This window comes from Pan paniscus, chromosome 13 (genome assembly GCF_029289425.2).
Source record: "Pan paniscus chromosome 13, NHGRI_mPanPan1-v2.0_pri, whole genome shotgun sequence".
In the NCBI taxonomy this organism is placed as follows: domain Eukaryota; kingdom Metazoa; phylum Chordata; class Mammalia; order Primates; family Hominidae; genus Pan; species Pan paniscus.
Genome location: NC_073262.2, coordinates 141,690,668 through 141,717,252, shown reverse-complemented (window position 1 = coordinate 141,717,252; position 26,585 = coordinate 141,690,668). Strand labels below are relative to the sequence as shown.

Genomic DNA, 26,585 nt, shown 5'->3' with positions numbered 1-26,585 from the left:
CCCATCTAAGTTCCAGAAGTGAGTTTCTTGGCGGGCAAGGTGCCTAGGTGTGGATCTGACGCATGTTTGGAGGGCAGAGTTTGTCAGCACTGACTTGAACAGGCTGAAGCCACACAGTCCCACGCATCACTCTTCTCCCGTCTGGGCTTGCTCATGGGATGCGGGGCACCAGGATCAGGCACCGCGTGCTCCCAGCATTGAGATGGGCCCTCCCGTTGCCTCAGCGTCCCTGATGGGACTCATGACTGCTGGCCCTCTAGAGAGTAGCCCGCGGGATCTTCACCTGGTGTTTAAGCCCTCGGGGGTTGTGTCCCTCCACCACCAGAAATCAGAGGAACTTTTCAGTAAGATTCTGATCTGCGGTCATCCCCGAAAAGGGGTCACATTGAATTTTCAGCATTTTTGTTTCTTCTGGTCAAAGTTGATACTTTCAGTGACATCAGTGGGGAATTTCATTTGTAATAAAAGCCGAATGAAAAAGTTTTAGGGCCAGCCCTGCTGCCGTCTGCCGTGATGTTTCTGGAAGGTCCTTGGTGGTGGGAAGGGACACTGGGCCCGGTGAGTGCATTTTTGGCTGCCCCCAGGGAGGGGCCTCTGAAAATCCATATGAAGGGAGGCGCCCATCGGGTGATGCACTTGGCCCACACGCGTGTGCTGGGGAGGCCGTGGGGACACAGAAGTGTGCTTCGGTGCAGGACAGGCTGGGCTGAGCAGCTCCAGGAAGTAGGCGGTGGTGAAACCCTAAAACATGGACCTACTCACACAAGGGCTTGGTGAGGGGACCCCCAGAGCTCACAGCACAAGTGGGAATCGTGCAAACTAGGCTTCATGGTGGAAATACCAGGAGACTTTTAAAAGTTCGTAGAAAATGCATATTTTGAAAAAAACTGCATGGGTTTCAAAATGTGTCTGCACCAAAATAAATTTGCACTAACGTGTTATATCTGGACAGGATCTAGTTTGAGGCACCAAGGATAAAACGTCAGTTTGAAAAGAGTCCTTCTCAGAGCAACATGAATTCTGCTAAAACTGAAGCCAGAACAAACAGCAGGTTTACAGTGAAGCTTGGGTAGGAAGAGTGGTGAAATCATTGATACTTTATGAAAAGTTTATGGGGACAATGCCCCAAAGAAATCAGCAGTTTACAAATGGACGACTCATTTTAAGAAGGAATGTGCAACGGTGTTGAAGATGAAGCCCCCAGCTGCAGACCATCCACATCAATTTGTGAGGAAAAAATTCATCCAGTTCATGCCCTAATTGTAGAGGACCCACAATTAACAGCAGAAGCAACAGTTGACACCATGGGCGTCTCAACCGGCTCAGCTTACACAACTCTGCCCGCAGAATTAAAGTTGAGCAGACTTTCCAGTCAGTGGGCACCAAAACCACAGCGTCCAGATCAGCTGCCGACAGGAGCACAGCTTTCGGTGGAAATGTTCAACAGGTGGACTCAGGGTCCTGAGTGTCATAACAGGAGATGGAGCACGGCTTTCCCAGGACCATCCTGAAGACAAGGCACAACCACAGCACCAGCTACCGAGAGCCAGAGGTGGCCCAGTCACAGCAGTAGCAGGCTGGTCAAGCAGGAGTAAAGGTCATGACAGCAGGTTTGGGGAATGCCCAAGGCATGTTGCCTGTTCTGGAGGACCAAAGAATGATAACATCTGCTTATTGTGAGAGTGTTTTGAGAAAGTTCCTCAGCACTTTCACAGAAAATCACTGGGAGAGTTTCCCCCAAGAGTCTTTTTTTGTTTTCTGAGGTGGAGTTTTGCTCTTATCAGCCAGGCTGGAGTTCAGTGGCATGATCTTGACTCACTGCAACCTCTGCCTCCTGGGTTCAAGCGATTCTCTCACGTCAGCCTCCCGAGTAGCTGGGATTATAGGTGCATGCCACCACGCCCGGATTTTTGTATTTTTAGTGGAGATGGGGTTTCACCATGTTGGCCAGGCTGGTCTCAAACTCCTGACCTCAGGTGATCTGTCCACCTCAGCCTCCCAAAGTGCTGGGATTACTGGCGTGAGCCACCGTGCCCAGCACCCCTCCCTCCCCCGCCACCAAGAGTCCTCCACAACAATGCTTCTGCTCACTCCATTAAACTAGAAAACCTTTGCAAGAGCTTTGAAGAGAAACGAAACCATTAGGCATCCACCTTCCAGTCCTGAGTTGGCTTCTTCTTCTTTCCTAATCTTAGAAAAACCTGTAAAGGGCACTTATTTTTCTTCATTTAATGTAAAAAAAAAAAAAACAACAGAGACTGCATTGACATGGTTAGATTCCCAGGACGCTCAGTCCTTTCGGGAGGGACTAAATGGCTGCGGTCACCATTGCAAAAGTGTCTTGGACTTGATGGAGCTTGAGAAATAAAGTTTATATTTTTTATCTTTTAATTCAATTTTTCCACGAACTTTTTGAAGCCCCTTTTTAAAGGCTCCACTTCTGTTCCACCATCCTCACCTGCACAGGCCCCTTGCACCTGGGCCGTCATTGCAGGAAGACACCAGACCACCTTTCTCATGAGGTCCTTGCTGTCCGCCAGGAAAGGGAGGCCCTGATTCTGCTCCCCTCACCCACAGAGAGAGTGAAGGAGACTTTGAAAGTCAGTGGTGGTGATTAACTCAGGATCGAAGGCGGCAGCCTAAAGGAGACATGAAACTGCTGAACTTCCCCACTCACGGAGAGCACACATATGGATTCATAGCACACGCATGGATTCATAGCACACACTGATAAGATCATTAGACTAAAGACTGATAAGTTCTTTTGTGTTAAGGAGTGCTTTTTCCCCTTTCCAAATAGAATATTTTCCTTATTTCCCTAATACAATTTAAAGAATTTCTCAGTGGTTCTGTCTTTTCCAGTGAATTCTCTTACATTTGTCATCCGTTTTCCCTTTAAAGATTCTTAAGTGTCTTAATTGTGTTGTAATTCCCTTACACCTGTGTGTGTTGGTGTTCCAGGGTGAGTAAGGAACACGTGGGCTCCCCCAGCAGGGCTGGCAAGGGCTCTCCCCCCTGTCGGCCACACTCAGTCCCAGCACTAGGGGCAGTGGGTGACTGCACATGTCTTCAGTGGGAGCTGTGGAAAGTGCATTGTCGCAGCAAGAGCAGCCTGATGGGGCGAGTGGAGCTGACCCAGTCTCAGAAGAGAGGATGGGCAGGGAGGACCGGGACAGAGAGGACGGGACAGGGCCAGGGATGGTGGGCACGGGGCCAAGGAGGGGTGTTAGTGGGACAGGGAGCTGGCTTCACTCCCCCAGGTTAATGCAGCTTGTCCCGTGGGGGTTACAGAAATTATACAGAAAACAGCATACCAAGAAACAGCAATGCTCTCACTCTCACCAAGCAAGTGCAGTGGGGCTTGCTGGCTTGCACCGTGACTGCCTCTCACCAAGCAAGTGCAGTGGGGCTTGCTGGCTTGCACCGTGACTCACTCTCACTAAGCAAGTGCCGTGGGGCTTGCTGGCTTGCACCGTGATTCACTCTCACTAAGCAAGTGCAGTGGGGCTTGCTGGCTTGCACCGTGACTCACTCTCACTAAGCAAGTGCAGTGGGGCTTGCTGGCTTGCACCGTGACTCACTCTCACTAAGCAAGTGTCGTGGGGCTTGCTGGCTTGCACTATGACTCGCTCTCACTAAGCAAGTGTCGTGGGGCTTGCTGGCTTGCACTATGACTCACTCTCACTAAGCAAGTGTCGTGGAGCTTGCTGGCTTGCACTGTGAAGATGTGAAATGAGCCTGGATCACATGTGGGTTGATTCCCTTCTAATTAAGCGTGGTCGCCAGATTCCAGCCTGCTGTGTGGAGCCCTCAGCCCGCCAGTGGCCGAGGGGGTGCGGGGCAGGCATTATCAATGCCAGAGGGAACCTTGGGGTTTTGTGACCGTCCCCGTCCCTCTTTCAGCTGACCCAGTAACGCCTTCTCCTGTCCTTTGCAGAACGGTGGTCATGCCGATCGCCAGCGAGTTTGCCCCGGATGTGGTGCTGGTGTCATCAGGCTTCGACGCCGTGGAGGGCCACCCCACCCCTCTTGGGGGCTACAACCTCTCCGCCAGATGTAAGTGGTTCTGCATATGACTGAGGAGCCGGTTCTGCTCATGTCCGTGATCCGCTGTGTTCCACGTGTCAGGTCCCCTTTTTAATAACGAGATAAGGAAGGGCACCTTTTTACTAATGACCAAGGTCCTGACCGTACTGGGAACCAGTCCATTTGGGAGGCCCCAGAGAGCCCAGAGCAGGCAGCGGGAGCTCAGACCCAGGCACCTCGGGCACTCTTTGCCCAGGAAGGGCCTAGGGCACACGAGGCTCCCTCTCTGGGATGCGGGTGCCTAGGGACCTGCAGGCCACCTCCAGGGGCAGGTCCTGGTCCCACCAAGAGCTGAGATGTGCCCCATGCCGCTTCTCTGGCAGGCAGTGCCCCTTGGAACTGTAAAGGGAAGTTGCTGGGGGCACAGTTGAGTTCAGAGTTGGATGAGGGAGCCCAGGATGTGTGTGTCCTCTCAGGATCAGCGTTAGGGGCCATGCTGTCAGGATGGGAGGAGGGACTGCCCAGCAGTGCTCCCGCTGTGCCTCAGCAACTCACAAGGAGATGAAAACCTCCTGGCATCAGCGCTTGGCGCACACAAAGGCCTGGCCGCCTCCCCTACCCTGGAGTCCCCGAGGATCCTGGAGAGCCTCCCGAGGCCCAAGCATCCTGTGGCCTTGGTCCTAGCCCTGGTGATGCCCTCAAGGCCCCAGCGTCCACAGTGTATGGCCCTCCCCACTCCTGTCGGCACAGGCGGCCAAGGAGGGGCCCGTCTCTCAGGTCCTTGCGTGGGGAGGGTGTGGCTCACCCAGGAGACCTGAGGCAGCCCTTGGTGGCTGTGCTCCCCTGGGGCCTCCCACAGTCCCCCAGGCCGTGCAGCCTAGTGGCCAGCAAAGTGACCAGACAGAGGGCAAAGAGCTTCCACTGTGCCCAACGCCCCACAGCACCCGGCCTGGAGCACCGCGGCCACCACATCCTCAGCTTCCTCCTCAGTCCGCACGGCTGCCTCGAAGCCCCTGTCACTGTTTCCATCAGATGGGATGAACCGAGGCTTTGGGAAGTTACGGCCTCGCCAGCCCATGATCGGGGCCACTAATCAGCGGCGCGTGGTTCCCGGCTCTCTAATCAGCACCGGCCTGGCCTGGCTGAGGGTGGTGATTACCCTCATCCACCAGGCATTCCCTCCCGGGGTGAGTGATGTGGGTGCAGTGGCGGGACTGTGGCTGTTGATCAAAGCCAGACGCTCAGACCTGGACATGGGAGAACACTTCAGGAACACATGCAGCCTGTGCACATGTGTACACATACATGTTTGGAGCATGTCAGATAACCAGAGCCCGCTGGGCCGTGGCCACAAGAGCATGGCCATAGCCCCTCTGCGGGGGCCGAAAGGCAGGTGGCCTGCAGCCTCTGCGTGGGGCTGGCTGCCCTCGTCCCCTAAAGCAGATGATTTGCTGATTAAAAATCAAAGCATTGAAGCCATAATTCCTCCTCTCAAACAGATCAAAGAGGAAATCCAAAGCCGAAACTCTTCAGCGAATTTATTAAACGAAACCTGGCCCGGCCATGTGTCTCGACACCCCAGCCCCCGGTCTTCTTACGATGCCATGAGACGCGTTTCTGGGCTGCGCTGGCTGCGGCCCTCCCCCGTTCACACTGCAGTCTCCCGTTTCCCGTTGCAGGCTTCGGGTACCTGACGAAGCAGCTGATGGGCCTGGCTGGCGGCCGGATCGTCCTGGCCCTCGAGGGAGGCCACGACCTGACCGCCATTTGCGACGCCTCGGAAGCATGTGTTTCTGCCTTGCTGGGAAACGAGGTAGGAAGACCCCAGAGACCCCACAGGATGCTCCACACTGACAGGCTCGGGGTTGTGGCCTGGCTGCCCGAGAGCCCCAGAGCATGAAAAAGCCAGTGGGTCTCTGACCACGTGGATGCTTGCAGCTCCGCCTTGCACCTGCCCCCCACCCCCGCATAGCTCTAAATGTGGCAGAACCGTGACGATGGCTGGAAGAGGTGCAGGGGGCAGGACTGGAAGGAGCCCTTTTGTCGTGAGAAGATGGCTCAGGGCCCTCTGCGGTGCGACTGCACCCTTTCAGTTCAGGGTCCCTCTCTCCATTACGTGGAGCATACTGTGACCAGAGGTTTTCTTTTTCTTTCTCTCTTCGTTTCCTCTGTGGACAGTCAGCTTCTCTAGGGAGTCCTCATGTGGGTTTCGGTCAGTGGCCCCAAGGCAGGCTGGGGCTCTTCTGCCCAGCAGGCCTGTCTGCTGCTCTGAGCCCCTAGGGACAGGGCTCCCTGCTGTGTCCCTACCAACACCGCCGGAGGGAGTCAGAGACGCTGTGGTCTGTACAGCTGGCCTCTGAGGCCTGGGCAGAGAAAAAGAATGTTCCACGGGCTCGGGGTGAGAGCGCCACCTGCAGCGTTCCATTGCAGCGTGACGCCGGGGCCCGGGCCTCCCTGCTCCCAGCAGGGCCTCCATCAGGCGTGGGCCAGTGAGATGGGGGGAGGAGGCGGTGCCACAGCTACCAATGTCATATCCACCTCCAAGAGTGTCTGAAGTGTGTGACACAAAGTGGAGGGGTACCTTTCATTCTGAGTTTCCCACACCTGCTCTTCCTGAGCCTCTGAACCCATCTACAGGGTTTTGGGTGTGAGTCCAAATCCCCAAGACACGACTCAGTCGGTGGCTTCCCCACGCAGAGCTCTGCCTGGCTGCCTGTGCTGGGTGTCCAGTGCAGGTCCTGAGAACAGCCAGCTGGCGTGTGGGGGACTCAAGGGCCATGTGTCCAGATCACTTGACCACAGGAAGCGGAGGGCAGGGCAGTGCCTGAGGCTCCAGCACACCAGATGCAGAGGCCTTGCCAGGGGGCAGGGTGGGAGTCTGCCTCCTGTGCCCTCTGGGGCTGCCCTCCCCAGCCCGGCAGTCCTGAGGACAGTCTCAGTAGAGTCGGGGTGACAGGGCACTTAGTGGGGGTGTCCTGGTGCTCAGCGGTTTGCAGGAAACCTGCATTTTCACCCCCATTTGATGCTCAGCCCCCACTCTGGGGGACTTCTCTGGAAGCAGCATCCTCATTTTCAGCTCAAGGAAAAGGCAGCACTCTACCATCCGACCTCACCTGTCTTTATTTAAAAATCTCCCCAGTCCCTTATGTTTGGGGAACCAGTGGGACAGCAGCTCAGATGCCCTCGGGTCAGTGCTGGCTTTTGCCTGCCTGTGGGTGCTCCAGACCGAGGTGCTGGTCCCAGGCCCTCTGTGCACCAGACAGGCGGTCACACACTTACAGGTGCCCTGCACGCCCCTGGGCTCTGGTGTCTGATGGCTCTTACTGACAGGCGCTCTGGCCTGGCATTGTGGGGCGGGCAGAGGGATGGCAGGGACTGCAGCCATCCCAGGACACTCTGTGCAAGCCTCTCCCGATGGAAAGCTGGCCCTGCTCACTCCAGGACGGTCCGGGTGCCGTGCAACTAAGGGCAGCGCCCAGAGGCACTCGAGGTCACGAGCGGTGGGGAAACGTCAGGTCGCACAGGAGGCCACGGACCCCTGTAGTTAAGCACGGCGCTCGCGGGGTCTGGTGTGCAGGCATCGTTCGCATTGTTCTGGAAAATGCAGAGGGAGGGTCCACTCTCTGGCCCGCTGTCTGTGAGTGGCCTCAGCATGCGCAGTGGGCCTCGAGGTGGCCAGCACACAGGGCACCTCGCAGAGGACGCCTCCTGCACATGGGCATGGGTGCTGGAATTCTCATTGTGAGCATTAGAACAAAAGGGTGTCTTCTTCCCAGTGCAAACCCCATTATGAGAGGAACCCCACTGGTCACAGCCAGTTCCCACCTCCACCACCTCTGCCATCTGTCCCTGGGAAGCAGGTTGCTTTCCAAACGGTTGGTAACTCGCTGCTAACTGGGTGCTGCTTTAGCCGAGGAAGCCGTGCGTTCCTGACCTGGGTCTGCTCGTGAGAGCAGGGGCTTATTGTGAGCAGTCAAGACCCCCACCTTCCTGGGGCCCCAGGCCGCCGCAGCACCAGAACCTTCCTCCCTCCCCTTCTGTTGAGGCCGATGTGAGGGGCAGCATCAGAGACGGCGGAGGTGGGACCTGGGACTGCAGGTCCTGCCTCCAGCCAGGGGCACTCCAGTCAGGGGTCTCCCCCTGCGCCAGAAGTGGGAGCAGCACAGGGCATCCTCCGGGCCCCTCCCCACCCCCTCAGCAGCCTGCGCTGGAAGTGGGAGCAGCACAGGGCATCCTCCGGTCCCCTCCCCACCCCCTCAGCAGGGCTGCTGCCATGGCTTTCCCAGAAAGGCCAGCACTGTAATCCTAAATTTTGAAAGATTCACTCTGAGACAAACCTGCTTTATTTTCCAGGAAAGGTCTCATTCAGACACAGGCCTGAAGGCCAAGTACACCAGCAATATCTCCAGGTGACACAAACTGCCCGGCACAGCAAGGGGGGCTTTTCCAGGCCAGGGAAGCCAGGGCAGTGCGCGTCAGCTGTGTGTTCCTCCAGCCCTTGCCATTAGAGGGAGAGGGGCAGCTTCCTTAGAACCTACAAGGCTCCGTCTCTCTGCAGTGACTCCTGATCGAAGGGCCGTGGGTGAGGCCTGCAGATTATCGGCGGGGCTCAGTGCCTTGCCCCGGTGACCATGCGCAGCCGCTGAGGGAGGCCCAGGACCGGCAGCGCTGAGCCTCGGCTCACCCAAAGGCTGCCATGGGGCCCATGGGGCCTTGACCCAGACTTGGGAAGCCAGGGAGCTGGCGGTCAGGGAAGTGGGCACTAGCCAGTGGTCTCCCAGACAGGAGGGAGGTTCGGTGGCTTGAAGAAGTAGAGGACGCCAAGGGCAGGGTGACCCTGGGGGTCAGTGAGAGCCCAGAGGTGCAGGCACCTCACGGGAGGACAGTTGGGCTCTCGCAGGTGTGGGGGAGGCTGGGCTGGCCAAGCCAAGAGCACAGGCAGAAGGGGAAAGGGAGAGAGGGACGCATGGCCAGGCCTGAGGTGATCTGTTGGGCCCCACTGGAACCCCTGGATCTTCTGAGGGGTGGGCGCATACGTCCCCTTGCACACCTCTGCCGACAGCTGACAGTGCTGCCTTAAAGACCAGGGTTGGCCGGGTGCAGTGGCTCAGGCCTATGATCCCAGCACTTTGGGACGCCGAGGCGGGCGGATCACGAGGTCAGGAGATCGAGACCATCCTGGCTAACATGGTGAAACCCCGTCTCTACTAAAAATACAAAAAAAAAAAATTAGCCGGGTATGGTGGCAGGCGCCTGTAGTCCCAGCTACTCGGGAGGCTGAGGCAGGAGAATGGCGTGAACCCGGGAGGCGGAGCTTGCAGTGAGCCGAGATCGTGCCACCACACTCCAGCCTGGGCGAGAGAGCGAGACTCCATCTCAAAAAAAAAAAAGACTGCAGGGCCACGGCCCGGCTTGGGAGGATGGGGGATGGGAATGGTTCCATAACCCACTACAGAGCAAGACCCCTGGGTGCGTGACCCCGGGACAGCAGACCTGGAGTATGCGAGACCCCATGTGTGCCAAGCCCCAAGGGCACAAGACTTAGCCGGAGGAGCGACAGCAGGCAATGGCCAAGGTCAGGGACTTGGGGGGGGTCAGGACCTTGCATCGCCAAGGGGAGCCCCTTGGGACCTGCAGCCTGGGCCATCGCAGGGGCGTGCGCCAGCCAGAGGGGTGCCGGGAGGGGACATGGGCAGTGGCTGCAGGTACCAGGACACGCCCTGCTTTCTGGCCATCTTTGCTGGTCAGGGATGGTGTTCCTGTTAACATAAATCAGAAGTAGATCAAAGATCCAGGTGGCATCCCTGCAGCGGGTGAGCTGGCCAGCGACAGGCTGGATAAAAGACCAGGCTGCTGTTTAAAATGTCCAAAGCACTTTACAGGCCCTTTCTTCACATCAAACAGTCTTTTCCCCCTTTTTGCTCCAGTTAAAAGGCAACTGACGCATATATTCTACCATCCCGAAGCCTTATGGTTCTTCTGGCTAGTTATTTTAAATAACAATAGGGAACTTCGCTTTCAGCCATGGCCTGTTCTTGCTTCCTGATGCGTGTTTGCGCTTCTAACAAGAAAATGTTCTTTTACTTAAACACGTCAAAAAGGAGGAAGCACTAGTTTTATCAAGGTCTCTTTAAAAGTCTCTTTAATGCACAAGAGTTGGCCTGGGCCCCGCCCCTCTGCCCGGCAGCCTTTGATGAAGGTTGATATACAGTGTGCCAGGCGATCTGGCACACACAGGCGGGGCCGCCAGCTGTGACGGCAGTGGCCTGCGGGGACCCTGTTGCTGCAGAAGTGGCTGAGTTATAGGGTGTGCGGGACAGGAAGCGCAGAGGGGCCTTGGCGTCCCCGCTATCAGAGCGACCCCTCTGTCTTCAGCGCGTAGGTCTGGAGGCCGGTGCTGTTCCCAGCAACCATTTTATTTAAGTTTCCATGTTCAGTTATCTGCAACTGCCAGTGACTATGGACAGTGAAATTTCCCTACGAGTGTTGCATGTTGCAGTGTAGACGGGCCGTGGAGTCGTGTGGGCGCAGCACCGAGTCGGGCCTCCAGCCAACTTCCATCAAAGACCCTGCACCAGACGGCCACGGGGATCTGTGGCCCAGGCCCGTGCCCCCGGGAGCTTAGGAAAGGACCGTCTCTCCTGTCTGAGACCATGCCCAAGGCAGGTTTTTGCTTGGGCCAATTTTCTACTTTAGTCATGGGGCGTTTCAGGGTTAAAATGCCACCATCTCATTTAACCCACTCCAGGATTCGTGGAAGACATTCGTGGAGCAGGAGGGTGGTGTCGTGTGGAAAAGGTTTTCCCCCGGGAGTTTAGCTTATTAGTTATGTCCTGATGCTTTGTGAAAGGTGTGGATGTGAAACAGCTCTAACAAAGTAACGAAAACCAAGTGTGTGTGAGGGACTGAGAGCTGGCTGCCTGCTTCCAGTCACTCTTCCTCTCACACTGACACCCCACATGGCCACCCTCTTGTACACACACACCACACATATGCACACACAGGCACCACAGTCGCACATGCACGTGCATCCTTGCACATGCACACCCACGCAAGTACCAGTCACACATGCACATGTGCGCACCCTCTCATGCACGCACATACCACACATACGCACACCCACACAGGCACCAGTCACGTGCACACACCACACACGTGCATCCTCGCACACGTGCACACCCCACATGCACACCCACACAAGCACCACTCACACATGCACACACACCACATGCACTCCCTCTTGTGCACACACACACCACACAGATGCACACCCACACAGGCACCACAGTCTCACATGTGCACACACATGCGCATCCTCACACACGTGCACACTTGCACACCCACAGAAGCACCACAGTCACACATGCACACACACCACACACGCACACCCTCTCCTACACATACCCACACAGGCACCAGTCTCGTGCACACACGACACACCCTCTTGTGCACACACACCCCACACACACCTTCTCATGCACACACACACCACACATGTGCACACCCACACAGGCACCAGTCACACGTGCACACACCACACACCCTCTCGTGCATGCACACACCACACACATGCACACCCACACAGGTACCACAGTCTCACACATCACATGCACCACACAGGTATGCCCTCTTGTGCATGCACACACCACACATCTGCACACCCACATAAGCACCAGTCTCACATCTGCACGTGCATACTCATGAATGCACCACAGTCTCACGTGCACACACACACACCACACACGCACTCACACATACCCCACAAGCACATGCTGTCACGCACATTCATACACATGAATGCTTACACACACCACACACACTCAGTCACACTCCCCCCGTGCCAACGGTGAATGTTTTATCTGCGTGCAGCTGATTGTGGCACGCACAGGGTCCACGTCGTGTGTCCCGCTTGCTCCTCTTTCCATCCGGGCTGCCAAAGCCTTCCTGGCCGACTTTCAGCAAGACAGAGCCCAGCCTCGTGGCCTTCAGAGTTGAAGGAGCTGTGGCCACACACAGCGGGGCCGTCCCTCTGGGCCCTGTTACCTGGGTGTTGGGATATAAGGGACATCTCAGCGCTCTCCCTTCCCTGGGGCCCCCTCTGTAAAGGAGCCTGCGTGCATCCCACACGGGCCCGGGCCGGGGCAGGTGCGGGCTGCTCCGGGTTTGCCTGTGACAGACAGAGTTACGCTGAACTTCCGGGCAAGTCCCCAATACACCTAGGTGGCCGTGTCTCCGGTAAACGTCCAGGAGGGGAGATGGCCCAGGATGTGTTTGTTCACCTTTAGGAGATAACATCAAGCGGCTTAAGGGTGAAAACTGTCTTCAGCAGTGGCGCGACCAGACCTCAGCAGCACTTGGCATTGTTGCCCTTGACCTTCGCCAGCTGGACGGGGGTGAAACTGGCCCCTCTGCAGGGCTCCAGGGTCCCTTCCTCATGACCGCCACGGCGGAGCAGCCCCGCATCTGCCTGTTGGCCACCTGGGCTTTCCCTCCTCGTGAAGTCCATGTCAACCCGTTTTTCTATTGGACTGTCTTTTCCCTATTTGTTCTTAGTGGGGTGAATTAGACAGATGGACAGAGGGAGAGGAGAGAGCGGTGGTGTGAAGCAGGTTCTCCACACATTGGTGACCAGCCTGTGTGAGTCCAGGGAGACAGAACACCCACACACACGTTCTGTGCAGCGGATTTACTACTTACAGACAGGCAGCAGGGGACGGCAGAAGCCCAGGGCACCATGAGCCAGTCCCCCAAGGCTCAGAAATGCCCCAGTGGATGGAGTCCCATCTGTGCGCTCCTCTAGGAAACAGCCTGTCCTGAATTTTGTACCCCGAGTGCCATGTGACACACTGAGCTGAAGCACTGAAGGGTGCCCTGTTTCCACCGGTGGAGGACTGGGACAGAGCCAGGCTGGCCAGCCCGCGTCCTTCACATCTCAGGCTGTGTTGCCCAGCACAGTCCACGGTCACTCTCGAGAACTACGAGTGTGACGGACCTGGGTGGATCCAAGGCCCCCCGGAGAGCTCTCCTGCAGGCTGGTGGGTGGGTCCAAGGCCCCCCAGAGGACTGTCCTGCAGGCTGGTAGGTGGGTCCAAGGCCCCCCAGAGGACTGTCCTGCAGGCTGGTGGATGGGTCCAAGGCCCCCAGGAGAGCTGTGCTCCAGGCTGGTGGGTGGTAGCTGGCTCCCTAGGAGTGTTCTCCCTGTCCTCTGGAGGAGTGGAGGTAGGATCAGGATAATCTGTTCCTTGACTGGGAGAACTCTCCTAGGCCACAGGTTTACTTTGGGTGAAAATTTTAAATTACAGATTCGGTGACTTTAATGGTTATAGGTCTATTGAAGTTTCCTATTCCTTCTTAATTTTGAGAAGTTACATTTTACCAGAAATGTCTCCATTTCAACCAGAATTTCTTCAGATTTCTTGGCAAGAGTTAAGTGTCCCCAGTTTCCTGCCTTTCACGTCTCTGCTCTGCCTGTAGCCGGGGCCCCCTTTCATCCCTGGGGTCGTCCCTGTGTACCCCCCGAACTTGGGTTTCCTCCGTCAGTCCTGCCAGAGCCTGTCAGTTTACTCAAGCACTTCCGAGAATCAGTTTTCAACTGCAGCATCCTTTTTTCTTTTCAGAATTTGTCTGCTTTCCCATCTATTTTCTTTCCTTCTTGCTTTAGGACCACTGTGTTCTCTGGCTAACTTCTTACATTGGATATTTATTTTTAGTCTTTCCTGATGTGTGCAGTTAGGGCTGTAAATGGCTCCAACATGGCATCCAGCCGCATCTCACATCGTGATAGGTAGCACTTTTCATTACTTTTTAATTCTCAGCATTTCCTGATGTCTGTTATGATTTCTTCTTTGAGCCATGAGTTGGTGTGTTTTCTAATTTCCAAACATAAGGACTCATGGTTCTCTTTTTGCTATCAATTTCTAACAAATTGCACTGTGGTAAGAAAAGGAAGTGTGGTTGGCATTTATTTTTTTGTGGAGACTTGCTTTACGGGCCAGTGCGTGGTCAGCCTGCAGAGACATTCCACATGTGTTTGGGATAATGTGTCTTTTCCATCTGTTTCCCAGAGTTCTGTTTGTGTTCATTAAACAGAACTTGCTAATTGTATTGTTCGCGTTTTGGTTTTCCTGACCGACGATTGTCTGCTGGATCTGAGAAAGACATGGCAAAGTCTCCCACGATGGTGGGACACATATTCTTGTCTTCTTTCCATTGCATTCATTTTTACTTAGACATTTTAAAGCTGCTTTACTAAATATAGACATTTGACATATTATGCCCTTTCGTGATGAATTGAAGTCTTATCACAATAACCTGTATATCTAGTAATGGCCTTTCCCTTACACCTTTTGTGCCAGATATTGGAGCTGTGACCCCAGCTGCCCTTTGGCCAGGTTTGCCTGCCTAGCGTCAGTTTTCCTGTGTGACTTTTAGCCTTCCCCTGAAGTTTCAGATGTGTCTCCTATAAACAGCAAAAGCCTGGGCAATATATTATTTTCACGTCCTATCCTGTGGTCTGTGCTTTAAGTGGAAATGTGGGTCATTTGCTGTTAGTTTGATCCCTTTTTTCAGATGCCTTCTTAGCATCTTATTCTTTGTTTGTCCCCACTTTCTGTGGCTCTTTCCTTTTTCTCTTTTCTCGCCTTCTCTTGGGGTAATTGAGGGTTTCCTGCATTCCATTTGTTCCCTCTACTGAGTCCAAAGATATGCAACCTATTTTCTTGTTTTTCATTCGTCATCTTTAACAACTGGAGCATGTATTGTCAACACAGTCAGCATCCTCACTCCCGCCTCCATGCAAACCAAAGCCCGGACTGGGCCAGCCCCAGTTAGGGTGCCAGAGTAGACACAGAGCACCCAGGTGGGTATCCTTCCACTGCAAAACTACTTGTTTATCAGACACTGAAATTTAACCAGGGCCGTGAATGGTTTTGTTTGTTTTTGTTTTACTAAATCTGGCAGCCCTAGCCTCAGTGCCCCATCCCGGGTTATATCACTGACTGGTGTTTCATTTCCTTCTTTCTTTTGTTTGATTTCACTGATAAGACACCATTATTATTGCTCTATGTCATCCCTGTTCATCCAGGCTCTCCTGTACTTATGTCATTTTCTTGGCTCATGATTCCTTCTCATTTCTCACACTGTCTTCTAGGATTATTTTCATACTGCCTTAAGTATAATACATCCACTAGTGTCCCTCGGGAAAACACTCATGTGGTCAACTTCCCCAGCTCGCGTTTGTGAGGAGGAAGGTCTTTATCTCACCCTTGTTCTTGGATGATAGTTTCACTGGATAAACAATTCTGGGTTGACAAGGATTTGCTCTTGACACATTGACAATCTTAAGCCACTGTCTGCTTGCCTCCATTGCTGTTAAGGAGTTGGTGTGTGGCTAATGGCTACCTCTTTGAAGATTCTGTTTTCTCTAGCAGCTTTTAGAATTTTCTTTTTGTTTTTGATGTTCTGCAGTTTTACTCTGATGTACCTAGGTGTGCATTCCTGGGTTTTTTTGCCCCTGGCTTAGGTCTCACATCTTCCATGTCACGTTCATAAATCTCTGGTTGTTTCATCATACAGAAATGTCATTTATTTTTAATACATACTATATTTACTTTTTATAATTTATAACTGATCATTTCAGTAACTGCGATCTCTAAGGATCTAATCAATTAAAAATTATTAAAAGTTAATAAACTTTTAATTTTTGGATAGTCTGAGATTTACAGAAACATTGTAGAGATCGTGTACAAGTTCCTCATATCCCCCCGCAGAAAACGTCTTCTACTGTGAACATGTTACTTTGATATGAGTCATTTGTCACAACTTAGAAACCAGCGCTGGTCCATGACTATTAACTCCAGAATGTATTCGGATGTCACCAGCTTTACCACAACTGCCCTTTCTCCATTTTAGGGTCCCGTCCAGGATCACACATCACATTTAGTCATTTCGTGTCTTTTTTCTCAGTCTTTCATGGTTTTTCAAGGAGCATTGGCCAGAGATTTTGCAGACTGCCCTTCAGTTCATGTTTGAGTTTCTTCTCCTGGTTCTGTGCTTTGGGGAGGAAGATCATAGGATCGAAATGCCATTTGCTTGTCAGATGTGCTGCCAGCACGGCTCACTGACCTTGATCATTTGCTGAGAGTGATGTTTGCCGGGTCCTTCCACCATCGGGTTACGCTTTTACCGCCTTTCCAAATGTATTACACTTTGGGTCATGCTTCAATACCACGGTGTTGATTTTGCTGCCCAGCTGGTTCCTGCTCTGGCCCGGGGGCACCTTTCAGACTGGCCCTGCATGTCCTGTGATGGCCCCGTCCCTTGACCTTTAGGCACGTCCTGATTTCCCAGCTCCACGAGGTGCTCCAGGCTCTCATGTCTTGTATTTTCCCCGCCCCAGCCTTGGACCGAGCTGTTCTCCAAGGAGCCCTCTTCCCTTCATTGGAGAATGGGATTGGGAACCTCACTCATCACCCCTCCTGACCCAGGCTCGTGCTGGCTCGCTTCCGTGTTGTTTGGGGTTTTTGTGTTTGGGAACTCATGCTTCCTGGAAGTTAACCGGCTGTGCTCATTTGAAACCTGCTGTGGGTATGTGTGCCTCCAAAGAGGCCCTGCTGTGGTTTCTGCCCGGCGCCCTGGCCTGGCGGAGCTGCCACTGTCGATAGTAGCTGTCCACTCCCAGTGTCTAGAACCAGGCAAATTCTCAGGGTCACTTTGTCTTTTCACCTCTACCCAGAAGCCAGAGTTAAAACCCAAACGCTCCTTCCCATGGCCTGTGTGAGACACGTCATGCGTCTGTCCTCGCTCACCCATCCTGTCCTGACAGTGGTCTTTCCAGCCCCAGCCTGCACAGCCCAAGGCTGGCTCCAGGACACCTGGGGACATGGGTGCTTTGGCCTCCTGACTCAGGTCCAGCTTTGTTCCAGACCCAGCAGGTTTCCCCTGGTTTTGTGGGCTCTTCCAGTTATTTAAAGGTTCTTGAACTGTTGTATTTCTATATTTTTATGATCTATTTCAATCAACCTTTTTTTTTTTTTTTTTGAGACAGGGTCTCACTCTGTTGCCCAGGCTGGAGTGCGGTGGCACCATCTCGGCTCACTGCAGCCTCCGCCTCCTGGATTCAAGTGATTCTCATGCCTCAGCCTCCCGAGTAGCTGGGACTACAGGTGCCCACCGCCATACCTGGCTAAGTTTTGTATTTTTAGTAGAGACGGAGTTTCACCATGTTGCCCAGGCTGGTCTGGAACTCCTGACCTCAAGTGATCCACCCGCCTCGGCCTCCCAAAGTGGTGGGATTACAGGCGTGAGCCACCACGCCCGGCCAGTCAACCATTTTTAATTGTTGTGTTGCAAATGCTTTGCCCTGTTGCCCTGTCATTGACTTGTAAACTTCTTCCCTGCTTTTATCTGCTGCCAGTACTTAGGGAAAAACTCGGTGTGAAGGATTCCCTCTGAGAGATCTGACTACTACTTCCATTTCATCTCCCCCGACCCCACCTTCCACTGCCCTGGAAGAAAACCAAGATCAGGGGATATTCAGACATTCTTACTTATTAATAAAAGACAAAGGAAAGAAAAGTGATGAAGTAAGCGTCACTCCCCCTCATGGAACCCTGTGGCGTCGATGGCAGATACCAAGTTCACGTGCAGGTGCCAGCCCCACTCCTGGGGACTGTCTTTCTTCCTGCTACTTGTAGGAACCCACAAATATCTTATAGTGTCCTAAAAAAAATCCACTTTTACAAAAAATTTATATAATAAATACCACAGCACATTTGGCTTTTTAAAGTTATTTTTTTCTACTCTGTGGGCAAATGCACCCCACAAGGGTCTCTGTGCTCAGGAAACAGTTGCAGTCTCGGAACACCCGTCTAACGCACGTGTGGATTATATTGGCAGTCTTTATATCCTTATGCATTTTCTTTCAGCTTGATCCTCTCCCAGAAAAGGTTTTACAGCAAAGACCCAATGCAAACGCTGTCCGTTCCATGGAGAAAGTCATGGAGATCCACAGTAAGTTGCCTGGCTGGGTGCTCACAGGGGACACGCCCCTGGGGGTGGGACTGCACCACACCCCATCCCTGTCCCCCTATACCCCCAGCTCCTCTCCATCCCACTGCTGGCTGCTTCCCCAGGCCTGCAGCAGAAGGCCTTGCTTTCAGCTGCATTTCTTGAGCTGGTAGAGACTCACATTTAACCCCGACTGGATTTCCCCCGGCCTGCTGGGATGGTTCCATCAGCCCATTTTGTAAGTCTAGAGAATCAAGGCCCAGACAGTCTCAGTGTGGAGTCACTTGCTCTAGGTCCCCAGCTAGCAGCGGGGGCCATGGCTGTGAGCCTGTACCCTGGGGACTCCGGCCTCTTCCCTGGACCAGAGAAGCCCACGTCCTGAGCTCAAAGAACCCTTGGCCCTGCAGAGAGGCAGGGTGTAGGCCCTCTGCGTTCTGGCACCGACCCTCAAGCAGCAGGTCCTGGGTGCAAGGGCGTGGCACGTAGCCTGTCTCAGAGGCACTTCCCACACCCAGTCATTGTCGCAAGCCCAGCTTGTCTTGCCTTTGAGATGACCCAGATGGTTGAGACTGTCCACAGAAGCAGGGGTAGTCCAGAGCTCAGCTCCCGGTTTCCCTGTGTGAGGGAGTCCTGGCCTCAGAGCCCTGAAGCTGACCCTGGGCCAGGCCCAGCCCTCCACATACACCCCCTTGCGCCTGATGCAGTACTCCTCCACCCCCAGCCTCTGTGAGGGCCCAGGCAGAAGACCCCTCAGCCCCAGCGACAATCCCCCAGCTCACCTGCTCCCGGAGATAGGAAGGCTCAACCCAGCAGGCTGGCAGCCCCCTGCCCTGGCCACCCAGGGCAGAAAGGGGCCTGTGAGCGTGGAAAGCCAGGCCTACAGGAGCCTCCATCTGCAGTCCTAGGTGGGCCTGCTCCTGGAGGGACTCGAGCCACTCACAATGGGGAAAGATTTCCAGAGATTTTTTGGGTCTTTGTGAGTTTGTAGCCATGCAGTCTTCTGCTTCGTGTCTCTTCAAAGACGGGTGCTTTTAAAATCATAAGTGATCAATCTGGTTTGAGGCTCAGGGTCCCGCAGGACCTTCCCGGGCCTCAGTGCATCCTGCTAAGTTGTAGTCACTGAGCGACTTTCCTCACCCCACCACCCCAGGCAAGTACTGGCGCTGCCTGCAGCGCACAACCTCCACAGCGGGGCGTTCTCTGATCGAGGCTCAGACTTGCGAGAACGAAGAAGCCGAGACGGTCACCGCCATGGCCTCGCTGTCCGTGGGCGTGAAGCCCGCCGAAAAGAGGTGAGCACCTGCCCTGCCGCCCGCCTGCAGGCTCACCCAGCCCCACTGTGCCCACTGACGCACCATTCAGGGTCAGAACCTTTATGGCACATGCCCTGCCCAACAGACTAGAGACAGGCCCGTGTGGCCCCCTCCTTCCAGTGCCAAAGCCCCTTAGAGACGCATGAGGAGCGTTAGATCCTGAACAGATGGACCCGGGGCTGCCAGGCCAGGGCTAGGCTGGCGGGTGGGGCAGCACACAGCCTTTAACCCACGTTCTGTTCTCTCCTCTCTGTGGTGCACCTGCCCCACGCCCCCATCTCCTTCTCTTGCGGGATCCACAGACCAGATGAGGAGCCCATGGAAGAGGAGCCGCCCCTGTAGCACTCCCTCGAAGCTGCTGTTCTCTTGTCTGTCTGTCTCTGTCTTGAAGCTCAGCCAAGAAACTTTCCCGTGTCACGCCTGCGTCCCACCGTGGGGCTCTCTTGGAGCACCCAGGGACACCCAGCGTGCAACAGCCACGGGAAGCCTTTCTGCCGCCCAGGGCCACGGGTCTCGAGACGCACATGCACGCCTGGGCGTGGCAGCCTCACAGGGAACACGGGACAGACGCCGGCGACGCGCAGACACACGGACACGCGGAAGCCAAGCACACTCTGGCGGGTCCCGCAAGGGACGCCGTGGAAGAAAGAAGCCTGTGGCAACAGGTGGCCGAGCTGCCGAATTCAGTTGACACGAGGCACAGAAAACAAATATCAAAGATCTAATAATACAAAACAAACTTGATTAAAACTGGTGCTTAAAGTTTATTACCCACAACTCCACAGTCTCTGTGTAAACCACTCGACTCATCTTGTAGCTTTTTTTTTTTTAAAAAAGGACGTTTTCTACGGCTGTGGCCCACCTCTGTGAACCACGGCGGTGTGCGGCGGGGGGTCTGCACCCGGGTGGGGGACAGAGGGACCTTTAAAGAAAACAAAACTGGACAGAAACAGGAATGTGAGCTGGGGGAGCTGGCTTGAGTTTCTCAAAAGCCATCGGAAGATGCGAGTTTGTGCCTTTTTTTTATTGCTCTGGTGGATTTTTGTGGCTGGGTTTTCTGAAGTCTGAGGAACAATGCCTTAAGAAAAAACAAACAGCAGGAATCGGTGGGACAGTTTCCTGTGGCCAGCCGAGCCTGGCAGTGCTGGCACCGCGAGCTGGCCTGACGCCTCAAGCACGGGCACCAGCCGTCATCTCCGGGGCCAGGGGCTGCAGCCTGGCGGTCCCTGTTTTGCTTTATTGCTGTTTAAGAAAAATGGAGGTAGTTCCAAAAAAGTGGCAAATCCTGTTGGAGGTTTTGAAGTCCAACAAATTTTAAACGAATCCAAAGTGTTCTCACACGTCACATACGATTGAGCATCTCCATCTGGTCGTGAAGCATGTGGTAGGCACACTTGCAGTGTTACGATCGGAATGCTTTTTATTAAAAGCAAGTAGCATGAAGTATTGCTTAAATTTTAGGTATAAATAAATATATATATGTATAATATATATTCCAATGTATTCCAAGCTAAGAAACTTGATTCTTATGAAATCTTGATAAAATATTTATAATGCATTTATAGAAAAAGTATATATATATATAAAATGAATGCAGATTGCGAAGGTCCCTGCAAATGGATGGCTTGTGAATTTGCTCTCAAGGTGCTTATGGAAAGGGATCCTGATTGAAATTCATGTTTTCTCAAGCTCCAGATTGGCTAGATTTCAGATCGCCAACACATTCGCCACTGGGCAACTACCCTACAAGTTTGTACTTTCATTTTAATTATTTTCTAACAGAACCCCTCCCGTCTCCAAGCCTTCATGCACATATGTACCTAATGAGTTTTTATAGCAAAGAGTATAAATTTGCTGTTGATTTTTGTATGAATTTTTTCACAAAAAGATCCTGAATAAGCATTGTTTTATGAATCTTACATTTTTCCTCACCATTTAGCAATTTTCTGAATGGTAATAATGTCTAAATCTTTTTCCTTTCTGAATTCTTGCTTGTACATTTTTTTTTTTACCTTTCAAAGGTTTTTAATTATTTTTGTTTTTATTTTTGTACGATGAGTTTTCCGCAGCGTACAGAATTGTTGCTGTCAGATTCTATTTTCAGAAAGTGAGAGGAGGGGACCGTAGGTCTTTTCGGAGTGACACCAACGATTGTGTCTTTCCTGGTCTGTCCTAGGAGCTGTATTAAAGAAGCCCAGGGGCTCTTTTTAACTTTCAACACTAGTAGTATTACGAGGGGTGGTGTATTTTTCCCCTCCGTGGCAAGGGCAGGGAGGGTTGCTTAGGATGCCCGGCCACCCTGGGAGGCTTGCCAGATGCCGGGGGCAGTCAGCATTAATGAAACTCATGTTTAAACTTCTCTGACCACATCGTCAGGATAGAATTCTAACTTCAGTTTTCCAAAGACCTTTTGAGCATGTCAGCAATGCATGGGGCACACGTGGGGCTGTTTACCCACTTGGGTTTTTCCACTGCAGCCACGTGGCCAGCCCTGGATTTTGGAGCCTGTGGCTGCAAGGAACCCAGGGACCCTTGTTGCCTGGTGAACCTGCAGGGAGGGTATGATTTCCTGACCAGGACAGCCAGTCTTTACTCTTTTTCTCTTCAACAGTAACTGACAGTCACGTTTTACTGGTAACTTATTTTCCAGCACATGAAGCCACCAGTTTCATTCCAAAGTGTCTATTGGGTTCAGACTTGTGGGCAGAAGTTCAGACACACCGTGCTCAGGAGGGACCCAGAGCCGAGTTTCGGAGTTTGGTAAAGTTTACAGGGTAGCTTCTGAAGTTAACTCAAACTTTTGACCAAATGAGTGCACATTCTTGGATTCACTTGGTCATTGGGCTGCTGATGGTCAGCTCTGAGACAGTGGTTTGAGAGCAGGCAGAACGGTCTTGGGACTTGTTTGACTTTCCCCTCCCTAGTGGCCACTCTTTGCTCTGAAGCCCAGATTGGCAAGAGGAGCTGGTCCATTCCCCATTCATGGCACAGAGCAGTGGCAGGGCCCAGCTAGCTGGCTCTTCTGGCCTCCTTGGCCTCATTCTCTGCACAGCCCTCTGGGGATCCTGCCACCTGCCCTCTTACCCCGCCGTGGCTTATGGGGAGGAATGCATCATCTCACTTTTTTTTTTTAAGCAGATGATGGGATAACATGGACTGCTCAGTGGCCAGGTTATCAGTGGGGGGACTTAATTCTAATCTCGTTCAAATGGAGACACCCTCTGCAAAGGCCTGGCAGGGGGAGGCACGTTTCATCTGTCAGCTCACTCCAGCTTCACAAATGTGCTGAGAGCATTACTGTGTAGCCTTTTCTTTGAAGACACACTCGGCTCTTCTCCACAGCAAGCGTCCAGGGCAGATGGCGGAGGATCTGCCTCGGCGTCTGCAGGCGGGACCACATCAGGGAGGGTTCCTTCATGTGTTCTCCCTGTGGGTCCTTGGACCTTTAGCCTTTTTCTTCCTTTGCAAAGGCCTTGGGGGCACTGGCTGGGAGTCAGCAAGCGAGCACTTTATATCCCTTTGAGGGAAACCCTGATGACGCCACTGGGCCTCTTGGCGTCTGCCCTGCCCTGGCGGCTTCCCGCCGTGCCGCAGCGTGCCCACGTGCCCACGCCCCACCAGCAGGCGGCTGTCCCGGAGGCCGTGGCCCGCTGGGACTGGCCGCCCCTCCCCAGCGTCCCAGGGCTCCGGTTCTGGAGGGCCACTTTGTCAAGGTGTTTCAGTTTTTCTTTACTTCTTTTGAAAATCTGTTTGCAAGGGGAAGGACCATTTCGTAATGGTCTGACACAAAAGCAAGTTTGATTTTTGCAGCACTAGCAATGGACTTTGTTGTTTTTCTTTTTGATCAGAACATTCCTTCTTTACTGGTCACAGCCACGTGCTCATTCCATTCTTCTTTTTGTAGACTTTGGGCCCACGTGTTTTATGGGCATTGATACATATATAAATATATAGATATAAATATATATGAATATATTTTTTTAAGTTTCCTACACCTGGAGGTTGCATGGACTGTACGACCGGCATGACTTTATATTGTATACAGATTTTGCACGCCAAACTCGGCAGCTTTGGGGAAGAAGAAAAATGCCTTTCTGTTCCCCTCTCATGACATTTGCAGATACAAAAGATGGAAATTTTTCTGTAAAACAAAACCTTGAAGGAGAGGAGGGGGGGGACGTTTGCGTCTTATTGAACTTATTCTTAAGAAATTGTACTTTTTATTGTAAGAAAAATAAAAAGGACTACTTAAACATTTGTCATATTAAGAAAAAAAGTTTATCTAGCACTTGTGACATACCAATAATAGAGTTTATTGTATTTATGTGGAAACAGTGTTTTAGGGAAACTACTCAGAATTCACAGTGAACTGCCTGTCTCTCTTGAGTTGATTTGGAGGAATTTTGTTTTGTTTTGTTTTGTTTGTTTCCTTTTATCTCCTTCCACGGGCCAGGCGAGCGTCGCCCGCCCTCACTGGCCTTGTGACCGTTTATTCTGATTGAGAACTGGGCGGACTCGAAAGAGTCCCCTTTTCCGCACAGCTGTGTTGACTTTTTAATTACTTTTAGGTGATGTATGGCTAAGATTTCACTTTAAGCAGTCGTGAACTGTGCGAGCACTGTGGTTTAAAATTATACTTTGCATCGAAAGGAAACCATTTCTTCATTGTAACGAAGCTGAGCGTGTTCTTAGCTCGGCCTCACTTTGTCTCTGGCATTGATTAAAAGTCTCCTATTGAAAGAAAAAGAAAGCGAACAGTTTTTGTTTGGTTTTTTTGCCGTGTGTGCTCCATAGTGGAGGCGCTATTTTCCAATTGATGAGAATGACAAACATATATAATCTATCTATCTATCTATCTATCTATCTATCTATCTATCTATCTATCTATAAAGGGGGCTTGAACCTTACTCACCCAAGAGCTTCTTACGGAATGTGGTAGAAAACCAAGTTGTAACAACACTGTAACCTGCCTGATGCCTGTTCGCGCCCGGCATGAGCTGCGCACTGGCCGTGGCCACCATTCACCTCTGTAATTTAATCCGTTTCTCTTGGATTGTCTGGACGTGCCCGATGGTTCTTTCTTTTGCTCAGTGGAGTTGGAGGTTTTGTGTTTGGTTTTCTCATTCTCATCTTGTTTTGTGTGGGTGGATTTTCACCGACCAATGATACCCTCTTCTGACAGTCACCTTCTTCCCACTTCACTGGAGTCCAGTATTCTGTACCACATCACGCAACGTGTTATCTTGTGGTGTAAATAAAGACTGCGTTACTTGCCCTCCCAGCTCTGGTTTCTGCCCGTGCGCTCTCTTCCTCATTGGCTCTCGCATGTCTGGGACCCTGTGGGCCGAATGGCCAGTGCCCTGGGTCGCATCCGGATGGCTGCATGGGAATCACTGGACCCCATGGGGACGGCCCCTAGACCCAGACCAGCGGCAGGCCCGTCCCCCTCTGCCTGCATAATCAGGTCCCATAGGAGTGTCTTCATTTTAAATGTCCAGTAATTTAAATCTTTACATTATCTTCTCCCCCAAAACACTTACCAAGCCATAGTGAGCTGGAAATAATCTTGGAGAGAACAAGGCCAAAGAGAGAGGCCCAGGGCCCAGGCTTAGCCACCTGCCCACAGCCGGGCAAACACACCTCTGAGACTGGAGTCCAAACACCAGCCACAGCTCCTGACCCTCAGCAGCGCCCCTTCCCAGGCTCCCGCATCCGGTGACTAATCAGTTGGGTGCCGGGCAGCGTAAGCACCAGGCCACCTTGGCCCAACTTAGGACAACTCAAGGCCTGCTGGCTTCCCGGAAGGTGCCTGAGCCCCTCCCTAGGCTGACTGCCTTCCCTCCTCCCCTGTCACAGCTGCCAACCCAAGGACACCTTAACCACCTTGCACACTGAAGCCCACCCAGTCTGCATCCCAGAAACCCAGCCCACGGCACCCAGGTTGCCCTTGAGCCCCCGAAAGAGGCCTCTGGAGCAGAGGGCCCTGCTGGCCCCAAGGCATAGCCCTGTGGCAAGGGGGGCTCAGTCGGCCCCAGTATAAGAAGAGGTACTTGGAGCCTGAAGCCACTGAGGCTGGGGTGGTTTTGTTATTGTTACTGATTCAATTGGCATGTTTACTGGTTATAGTATATTAGTTATCTATTGCTTGCAACAGATTCCCTCAAAACTTAGCAGCTTCAAATAGCAGACATTTATTACCTTGGAGTTTCTGAAGGTCGGGAGTCTGGGTGCATCTCAGCAGGGTCCCTGTCTCGTCTTCCCTGGGGGTCCAGTCAAATGCTCAGCCAGGGTTCCTCTGGGGGCCCAGCTGCTGGGGGACCAGTCTGGGGGTTGGCCTCCAGGCACATGCCTGTGGCTGTGGGTGGCCACCTTCCCTCGCCTGATGGGCCTCTCCACAGGGCCGCCTCGAGGCCTCGCCGTCGGCGTCCCCCACAGCACGTGATCTAGGAGCAAGTGGAGAACGCACCAGGAGACACAGCCAGTCTTTTTATAGCCTCATCTCCATGGGCCTAGAAGCCAGTCCAGGAGGCCAGCCCCCACTCACGGGAGAGGCTTCCTCTGCTCAAGGCCCAAGGACCCTCAGGCTCAGATCCTGCAGCGCCTCCCTGGGTTTGTCCATCTCATGTGCTAGAGTAGAAAGTTGGAAGCTGGTCTACTCCTCTAGCCCAAGAGATGAAGACATCATCACTCCCCAGTAAGCAGATGGAATGAAGGATTCCTAGGTTGTCTTCTCCGCCCATTTGTTTCATTATTGGGGCTGTGAACTAGAAAGCTTTAAAATCTATTTTGGGATGCTAATCCTTTATCCACCATAAATTTCTAGTATCTTCTGGTCTTTAAATTCTCCTCTGTCTCTGAAAAAGTCAGACACATACCAAAGGGGACTAGTTCTGAGGCCCTGTGTGCTCATCAACCTGCCTCAACAGCGGTAAACCTCCCAAATGTGTTTAGTCTACCCCCTCCTCACCCCAAACAGGAGTGTTAGGAGGCAGAAGCAAATCCCAGACATCTTATCATTTCATCTGTAAATATCTCAGTAGATTTCTCTCAAAGATAGAGACTCTTTTCTTAGACAACACAGTATCTTATCATGCTGTCAAAGTGAGCAGTTTCGTATCATGATCAAATATTCAGCCAATGTTGAGATTTCCCCATTGTTTCAGATTGTCTTGGGGTTTTTTTTGTTGCTGTTTTGGTTTTTTTTGTTTGTTTTTTTTTGTTTGTTTTTGTTTTTTTTTT

At 52.7% G+C, this 26,585-nt stretch overlaps 1 protein-coding gene across 20 annotated transcripts in view; it reads left to right on the top strand.

The window, feature by feature from the left end:
* Positions 1 to 24,621, top strand: part of HDAC4 (histone deacetylase 4) — a 363,062-nt gene extending 338,441 nt beyond the window's left edge. For all 20 annotated transcript variants that reach the window (XM_034955509.3, XM_034955504.2, XM_034955511.3 and 17 more), the window contains 5 exons: positions 3,938 to 4,056; positions 5,706 to 5,839; positions 17,952 to 18,036; positions 19,184 to 19,325; positions 19,649 to 24,621. In XM_034955509.3, the coding sequence (XP_034811400.1) occupies positions 3,938 to 4,056; positions 5,706 to 5,839; positions 17,952 to 18,036; positions 19,184 to 19,325; positions 19,649 to 19,688 (520 nt within the window). In that variant the 3' untranslated portion in view covers positions 19,689 to 24,621. The remainder of the gene's footprint in view (positions 1 to 3,937; positions 4,057 to 5,705; positions 5,840 to 17,951; positions 18,037 to 19,183; positions 19,326 to 19,648) is intronic.
* Positions 24,622 to 26,585: the final 1,964 nt, after the last annotated feature.